General features: G+C 48.1%; 1 protein-coding gene across 1 annotated transcript in view; it reads right to left on the bottom strand.

The window, feature by feature from the left end:
• Window positions 1–1,559: 1,559 nt before the first annotated feature.
• Window positions 1,560–9,162, bottom strand: part of FSTL1 (follistatin like 1) — a 52,541-nt gene continuing 44,938 nt past the window's right edge. Inside the window, exons 7-11 of the mRNA XM_030471784.2 lie at window positions 8,899–9,017; window positions 8,058–8,170; window positions 6,775–6,885; window positions 4,994–5,091; window positions 1,560–4,750 (exon numbers count right to left, since the gene is read on the bottom strand). Coding sequence (XP_030327644.1) covers window positions 4,706–4,750; window positions 4,994–5,091; window positions 6,775–6,885; window positions 8,058–8,170; window positions 8,899–9,017 — 486 coding nt within the window. The 3' untranslated portion in view covers window positions 1,560–4,705. The remainder of the gene's footprint in view (window positions 4,751–4,993; window positions 5,092–6,774; window positions 6,886–8,057; window positions 8,171–8,898; window positions 9,018–9,162) is intronic.

The raw sequence follows: 9,162 nt of genomic DNA, 5'->3' as shown, positions 1-9,162 counted from the left end.
ACCCTACAAATGCAGTTCAGAGTCTTCATCAACCACTTCAACAGCCTCTTTCTCAGTTTGATGCTTAACAGGGCTGGAGAATTGTGGTTAAGTGTAGCTATAGTGCAGCTAATACTCAGATGTGCTTAACTCTATAAACAGAGAAGGAAGAGTTTTTGCCAGGCCTCTGCTAGCAGTGAGCAACAGACTTTTTGCTCTACCTCCCTCCCACCCCAAAATCATTTCACTTCAGTAAGTACGCTAGATGCACAAGGTGAAGTATTTATAGTGCCATCTAGCTAAATTCATGGCTGACACTTCCTTCCATTCCTCCTTAAAATCCTGTGAAATTCCAGCAGTAGAAATTGAAGTAATAAAGCAGACCTAACTCTGCAGTGGAGCAGTGAATGGGCAGGGAATGCGCCAGCTAAGATGGCATTCGCAGCCATTTGGTGTGAAAAGTAACATGCCAGGGGCAATATTTCGGTTGTTTAGTTTTGTTTTAAAACATCTTTGGACAGAGCACGCCAAGTGAAACGAATGAATGCAGCCATCTCTTCTGCTGGACTGCCACTTGCACAGAAGAGCTCACAGCAGAAGAAGTCACTAAGCCCGTTACAGAGATGAGTGATAAGACATTATCCTTGTGTTACATGACAGCAGTAAAGTTTCATTCAGTTCAGCAAAGGAGACATGAGCCATTCAGCCCTGTCTTCAGGTTATATCGGAAACAGGAGGGATCCCAGCCTGTGCTCCCATCGTAACGTAGGATCAGCTATACTTGGTCTATTCCTGAGAGCTGTTACTCTGACCTTTTCTTAAAATCTATACAGGGAGGTCTGTGAAGTACCAAGGAAGTGTCTTCCAGTTCTTTGCTAAGCTTGACGTTCAAAAGCATTCCCTGATGTATCATCCAGACCTGCCTTGACTGCACAGCTGAAGCAGAGTCCCACCAGTGTTTTCACCTTAGTAGCAGTCCCTACCTGAAGACAAATATTAAGAGGAAACGGCCTCAAGCTGCGCCAGGGGAGGTTTAGGCTGGGTATCAGGAACAGTTCCTTCCCCAAAGGGTGCTCAGGCATCAGAACAGGCTGCCCAGGGCAGTGCTGGAGTCACCATCCCTGCAAGTGTTCACACACCGTGTAGACAAGGCCCTCGGTGACATGGGTTAGTGGTGGCCTTGGCACTTGGTTTGACTTCCCATCGGCGGCATGACCCTACTGCATGTTCACCTTATGATCACATCACACATGGAGAGCTTCCTTTTCTTTCCCAACACCACAGCTGGAGCACGTACCACTGGAGAGAATGGTGATACTGAAAGGATTGTGGAGCCATCTCATGCCAGCACATGGCTGGGAGGCAGGAGGCATGGCGGCTGGCTGTATTTCCACTGCTGGCTCACCACAGGACAGCAACTTTCCGCTCCTCTCTGCTATACCTTAGTTTCCCCAGCTATAAACCAGAGACGGTTGTGTCTCACACTTGTCAGGCACATTGAGATCCATGTATAAATGTGCAAAAAGACAACTAATTTTTAAGGAGGAACGTGGTTTGTGAGAAAGAACCCAAAACACGTGTTCTTTTTTAAATTGTGTTCCATTTATTTGGCAGTAATATCCAACCCCCCCGCTTCAAAAAAATTACAAAATCAAGTAAAATAAGTGCACTAAGGAAACCTACAGAATACTGATAAACTTCACACACAAACAGGAGGGAAGATAGAGGGAGGAGTGGGATTGGTTTGTTTGTGGCTTAAATTTGGCTTTTTGGGAAAGAAAAAACACCCAAAGCCTTCCCTGCCCCTTGCAGTCTGTACAGCCATCGTCCCAGAGGGCAGAACCCAGCACTTCCTTCCCCGGCAGCCAAGTCACCCTGCAGAAGTCAGCAGCAGGGTACAGTCTGGGCATCACTCACCTAATGGCAGCCCGCGAGGTGTTTCCATCCCCTTTGGGTATCGCAGCCCTTGGAAGTAGCATCACTTTCCCCAGCTGTGCTTCCCTTTGAGGGCTCAAAGAGGAAACGGCTCCGCGGGCAGCAGCGCTTTCTGTGGAGGCACGTTTGCTGTTCTCCTGCCCTGCTCCCCCAGGATATGTGGCATGGCTTGTCAGAGAGCTCAGCTAGCCCATCCCTCCGCCTTCAGTGCAAGTGAAAGCTCTGTAAACCTAAACTGCAGCACCCACCCCTCCAGCTGCCCGCAGCAGCCATCCTCAGGACCACACATCCACAGGAGACAGGAAAGGGACTAGAGAACGTCTCACATAATGCAGCCTGCAGCAGCTCTTCAGCCATGGACTAGCCTCCCCTTCCTGCACATACTCTGGTTCTCCCAGTTGGAGATCTTCCGGACTGGACAGTAAGGTGTTATCCCCATCCAGGGAAAGCCTTTAAGGCAAGCTGTTGTGTTTTCTCTAAGGCACTTTAATGATCCAGGCTGGAAGGAAGTGACTTGGGAGGCACGACCTAGCTTTCAGAGCAGGGTAGGAATAAAGCAAAATGTTTATTAACAATGTTCCTATGACTCCAGATCCAGCACATAAAGCTCTTTTGCTCATGCTGTTGGGGAGGAGCGAGGGCATGTCTAATAGGTGCTCCTATTCCAACGCCCAGTGCCACGGGAACAATGACTCCATCCCAGCACAGCGTTGTCCACATCACCCTTAGCTTCTGTGGACTTATGCTCCTCACCTTCACAGGTGGCAGCTTCACAAACCCAGACCCTCATGGCAAAAGAACTAGCCCCCTTCTGTATTTATTACATCAAAACCTCTGAGCATGGTGGGGTAGATGATGACTCTCACTGGAAACGTGGCGCTGTGCCCCACTCAATGGGAATCCTCTGGGTTCACATCATGAAAACAGCTCAAAGATAAGAGCCTTTAATAAATCTGACTCATGGGCAAGATCCGAGGAGGGACCAAGCTTTCTTCTTTTCCAACACTTGGTAGGTACCAGCTCATTCTTCCTTTCCAAGGAAAGCACTGTGCGAGCAGGGGAAGGTTGGGACAAAAGTCCTGCTGATCTTCACTCAAGCAGAACATTCTTTTGCAGATGCAAGTGGAGTTTGGCTTGAGTAAGCACTAGGGACTGCAAGACACCTGGCAACAACTGTGGAGGCTGCTCACAAACAGAAAGATGGAAGTTACAAGCAGTCATCTCAGGGTACCTGCAACTGCTTGGGATGCACAGCGGGGCACGAAGGGAACATGGAAATTGGATGTTCAGGTGTGTGAGCGTATGAAGTACATTTGACAACAGCAGGAGAAAATCAGCTGGACTTGAGGCTACAGAGGTGACTGTTGACAAAACAGCATTTCACTTATATCTAGGACCAATGCTGAGACAAAAACCCATGAAGGGATGTGAGGGTGGTCAAAAATGGTCTGATTGAAGACACTGTGATATGTGTCAGTAATGAGGCTTCCAGCCCTGACTCCAACCTCAGACTTGGAATCAAAGAATAATGCTGCTGCTTTGACCTACAGGGAGATGGAAAGCCCAAGACGATGGCAAAGAGCCCAGACTCCAACTAAACAGTTTTCTATGTAGTTAAGTCTTTTAAGATACCTGACTAATGAGATTGCCTGTTCCCTCTGTGTCTAGACTACCTGGCACTTCCCTTTGGGCAATTTAGAGAGGCATGAGCATGGACTTTGAGCACACGGTCAATGCTAGCTAAGGGAGCAAGAGCTAGAGAACTGCAGTGGCAATACGTGCCTGGTGAAACTAATCACATCCAGCCCTGTCTCTTCTTCCCATGAGGGACATTGCTGTCCCCAGCTGAGAAATACTCTGTAGTGCAGGGCTGACAAGTTGCCCGTGGTGTTTGCAGTGGCTGAGCGCAGAGCGATACAAACTGTGCACGGGCATTACAGCACTGTCAGTAACAAAACACACAGGCTGGGTTTTCTTGAAAGATCTAGAGCTACGAAACATATAAAAGCTGGATTACTACCATAGGAAATAAAGTAATAAAAAACCCAAAACAAAACAAAAGGGGGAGTCAGCATGTGAATGTGCTAGGGAGAAAAAAGAATGATAGCACCTCTAAGGAGGGGGTAGGGAGAGTAAGAGTGAGATGAGGTCAAAAGGAACCATGTTGTGTTGGAGCCCACAATGTACTGGAGGAGCTGCTGGGGACAGTCCGGTGGAAAGCAAGGAGGAACATGCTGGAGTCATGCCAGCAGCATGGCACCCAGTCTTCCAGGTGTCACACCAGGCTGACCAGGTTTGAGGAGCTCGAACCAAAGGGGAGAGCAAGCAGGGCAAGGTCCTTGGCTAACGATGCCCTGCAGCACATGTGCTCAGCCACAAAACTGCCAGGCCTGTGTTTCTGAAGCCAAGGCTGGTGTTGCCAATTGAAGACCCCCTTTTCCACCCAGCACTGACCTCCGGCCTTTCCCCAGATCCAGGGGAATAAGAAATCCCTGTTAGTTCTCGGGGGGAGCTGCTGTCTGCCCTGGGAAAGTGCCCCAGAGGCTGCTGTAAGTCCCTCCCAGCCTTCCCTCCCAGGCCCCAGCAATGACGCTCCCTGAACAGTTGGGCTCTGCTCCCCTTTCCTGGCCCCATTCTCTGTGTATTACAAAACAAATAACCCATCGCTATACAATGTAAATATCTGTGACTGGGCAACTGTAGCAGACACTTGTGCATACTGAGATCAGCACTGGAGGAAAGGGTGGCAGGTTGGGCCCATCCTCCTGGGCTCCTCCGGTGTGGAGGCCCCTTACATCTCCTTGGTGTTCATTCTCTTGGTCTTCTCGGCTGTCTCCTAGAGAAGAAGAGCACAAAAGTGAAGCTCTGCACTGACCAGGAGCTGGCAGTGCACTGAAGCCTTTAGTCCATCCACAAGCAGTACCAACACTGGCTTATACCTCAAAGCCTCACACCTCTATTTGTCCCCACAGACAGCAGATCCCACTTGTACCAGAAGTCTCTAAGTGACAGAAGCAGAGGGAACCCCTCTAGCAAGGAGAGACTTAGTGCAAGCAGACCTTCCCAGCCTCATGCTAACCTGATGCTTCTGCAGTTCCTGAATGTATCTAGCCAGCTCCTCCTCAGTCAAGTCTTCATCAGGTCGCTGTCTCTGAGCAGTCACCTTCTCCTTCTTCCCTGCAAACAGAAATGGAGTTTATCGTTATCACAACTAGGGGATGCAAATTTCAGAGGCTGAACCATGTAGAACAAGAAGAGGCAGGTTGGCCACAGCATACCCCACGCTTAGGAAGGCTTTGCTGGAAGAAGCCATGGGTTGGCTTCTTAGAAAGAGAATGGGCTAATGGGCTTTGTGGCTGCCTGGGACTTCAGTACCTGGGTATCCAGTCTGTGCCCATCCTTCCTCCCGCAAATAATAAAACCATAAGGAAGAGACTGAATATTGTTTAAAAGAAGCACCTATAATTAGTTCAAACATCCTGGCCTCTTGTAGGGAATAAATGGAAGGCCAGTGCTACCCAAGTACAACCGATGCCTAATGAGGAGGTAATTTTGCTCAGCGAAGATGCAACTTGCTGATGTATCTGATCTGATTCTTTGATTTCATTATCCCTCTACCAACAGCCTCTAACCCCTCTGCTGCTCTGACATGGGCATAAAGCCAAGGAATTGTTGTTTCATTGTATGCTTCCACCATGGATGCAGGGAACAAGGAAGGCATTAAAACCCGGTGTTGCACAGGAACTTTGAAGGTTTTTTCTGGGGAGGCAACAAAAAGAGCCTCTCATTGAGTTGCTTAACCTCTGAGGCCTACCCACAGCTCCTCTGGCAGCTCTATTAGTATTAATTACAGTTATCTCGTTGAGATGAGCTCCTAGTGCCACAGCCAAATCTGAGCTGAGGTGATCTGGAAGCCTCTACTGCAGAAGCCCAGATAATCATAAAAGAAACCCTGTACATAGTTACTGCTGTTCCCCCCTCTTCTACTCTGCCCGTGCTACCGACTATAGATCTGAACTAACATACTGCTGACAGCTCCCACACAGCACTGAAAACAAAGCTCATGCAAAGGCCTGGTTCTAGGGAAGAAGGCCAGAAAAATGCAGCACAGTGCTGGGATGGTGGATGTGGCTCCTTGAAAGGACCTGCGTATTTCCCAAGGCTTTCCACTGGCCCTGGACCATCTGTGAGAAGGCAAAGCAGAGAGAGAGCTGTTGTTCACAACCCCTCCGTGACTTCTCTCAATTGTAACATGGCTGTGAAAGTTTAAGAAGGGTCTTCCAAAGGAAGAATAGACAAAGAATCCAGCCTTGCTACAAACATCACCTCCCTTCAGCTCCATCACCATTATTTTCTTCTACAGTTTTTATGGCAAGAAGCTAAAGTGCTTTCTTGGCATTAGTGGATGAAGTCTCCTATCTTCCCTTTGGGGCAAGACAGGACTTCTAGCTCCTGCTCTACAGATACCATAAACACAGATACAGTGAGGATACACAGGAAAGCTGACTTGCTTGTATGGTTGCAAACAGTGACCTATTTGGTCTGTGCATGCTCCAAGCCAGCTGGATGCAGAGCAGTTCTTGACTGGAAGACTAGGGGCCGAATTTTCACACCACCAAATCCAAACTAAACACGCCAGCAGCACTGCCCCCAAGCCAGTTACACACTTCCTGACCACTAGAACAGAACCAGCTTGGGTTTGGTCAACGTGCAGCATGGGAGGGTAATGCAGAAGCCACTCATAGAGAAGCTGAGAAAAAGCTGGAGAGAGAATAAATCTGGGTAGCTGGTGCTCTCAGAAAGAGAGAAAGCAAAAGTGCCTTTTGTACAGAACCAAACGCAGGGGGAGAGCATACGGACCCTCGCATGTCATCGCAGTGCACACCCAGTTCCCACAGGCACAGACGCAGCGGTTGCACTCCACCTGGGTCTCTGCTCCATCCTCATAGGATTCGTCTTCCAGGGCACACTCTGGAGAGGCACAAAGCAAGGGCAGTGGTTGTGAGATAGCAAGCACGCTAAAGACAATGTACTTTGGAGATGCCTTGAGAGAGAAGAGGTATGAGGTTTTGGAGGAGGCTTTCCTTTCCCTAACCTCCAAAAGTTTCCTAATGATTAAAATATTCATGCTGAGTTTGGTGTTTGAAATCAGCCAAAAATAATTTGGGAAAATCAAACAGCTCATTTTGCTTCTTCAAAAGAACACATTTCAATTTCTCAATTCCAAGTGAAATCTCAGTATTGGATTTGTTCGAATTTCCTTATCTGTTATTATATAGAAAAGAACCCCCAAAGTGAAAGTTCTGGTTACTCTGAAACAATTTCTGTTCCAGGTGGGAAGCAGTTGGGGAAATTATTTGTATATCTGCTGTTGCCCTGAAAAGGAAGGAAAAAAATTACTTCTCATTTCAGCTCATATTTCTTCTCACAGTTCTTCTGTATGTTTAAATCAAGGCCCCAAAGCACTCAAGGGCCCGTATGGTGTTAAGTGAAAACCAGCTGATTATTCTTCTTGGGCAGGTGCAGCATCCCTAGCTTGCCATTGAAATAGACAACAGAGGGTTCAACTTAATAATCCCTAGGAAGCATAGTCTCTGTCAGCTCCTCCTGCAGTGGGATGTACATCCGGCACCTTTGGACCAGCACCCCCGAGGAGACAATGAGATGAATGGCCTGGTCAGGTGCTTGCACATGAACTGTCGCACTAAGCAGGATTGGGAAGGATAGTGAACTTTGAGATGTTCATCAGGGAGGCTCTCTGTGTGAGAGGCAGAACACAGCAGGACTTTGGCCTGGTCTGACTTCCCTAAGCTATCCAGACGTGAACTCCTCACATGATTTGTCTCCACAGTATTAAATACATGCCTTGACCTTCCAAGCATACCATATCCATTTAACCTATGCCTTCGCTTCTAAAATCCAAACCTTGTCCATCACAAGAGCTGTGGGAGCTCTGGGACAGAAAAAGCAGTACTTTGGACAATGCAGGAACAAGGGGTGCTGTTGGATCAGAGGCAGGCATGTATCAACATTGTCTCTGGGAGCACAATTACAGCATCTGATGCTTGGCCCAAAGCTGGTCTCTTTTCTTTCCTCCCCTCCCAGGACCCCCTGGTTCCCCAGTATAAGTGAGGTGTTCCTACTTTTCTCTGGTGGGTTGAAGGACGGGCTGAGGCACTTGAGAAATTCATTGAAGCTGAGTTTCCAGTCAGCATTTTCATCTGACAGCTCAATGAGGGCATCTACGCAGAGTCCCCTGAAAGGAAACACACAGGCATGTTCTGCACAGGGCTGGGCTAGGCCGGTCCCTGCTCTGCTGGCTTCAGTGTGCAGACGAGTAAAACCAGGAACTACTCAGGCTCTGAGCTGCCTGGCAGAAGTGGCTCTGTAAGGAAACCTCACTGGATACAGACAAAAGAAAACTAGGCACAAAATACTCTGCTGAAGGGACGGGAAGTGGGGGGATATTCAGAACAGCAGGAATACGACCCTGCTGACATTGATGTGCTGTCACACGAGTGGAGATGCAAGCACAGCATAAACACAAGCAGCCTGTTCTCCTCGTTGTCTCGCATACAGTGGCACATACACAGAAAAAGGGAAGCCTCTCAAACTGCATTTTCACATGATGTACCAGCTCTAGCTGCAGGCTAGAGGTGAGTAAAAAGGTAAAAGGTGAGTAAAGTCCACTGCAAAAGTAATTTATTAGGGAATAAAAAAGATGACAAATTTTCTGCCCCCCAACTCACCTTCTGGTTGCACACCTACCAGATTTAAGGTAGAAGAGGGTTGAAATATGTGCTTAACATGAAGAGTAGGGGTGGGACTGCTCCTTTTGGTGGTATTCACACCTAGTTAAGTGAAAAGCCACTTCATATGGAGTCATCTTTGTTAGTGCAAGCCCTAACTGATATGACTTTCCATAAGGGGATTTTCATGCCCCTTCTACCACATCTGTCCCACCGGCCCTCCTGGCATCCTGACCTGAGCAGCTTGTTGGTCTCCTGGTCCATGTAGGTGGTGATGTTGACAGCGGTCTCATTCTGCTCCACAAACTTCAAGAATTCGGTGGAGTCCAAGCGAGAATCACCATTGTCAAAGCTCTGTAGGGAAAGAGGAAGATGTAAGAGGGTCTGAATTATCAGTTCAGGGTACCCCTTCCTTCTCCCTCTTAGCATTTTTGAAGCTTAAGTGAAATTGGTTGAATCACCCCTGTTTTGCACAAAGAACACAGGCTCAGAGAATAGC

This window comes from Strigops habroptila, chromosome 2, assembly GCF_004027225.2.
Source record: "Strigops habroptila isolate Jane chromosome 2, bStrHab1.2.pri, whole genome shotgun sequence".
Classification (NCBI taxonomy): domain Eukaryota; kingdom Metazoa; phylum Chordata; class Aves; order Psittaciformes; family Psittacidae; genus Strigops; species Strigops habroptila.
Note: the sequence above shows the minus strand (reverse complement) of the source record. Positions and strands in the feature narration are given on the sequence as shown.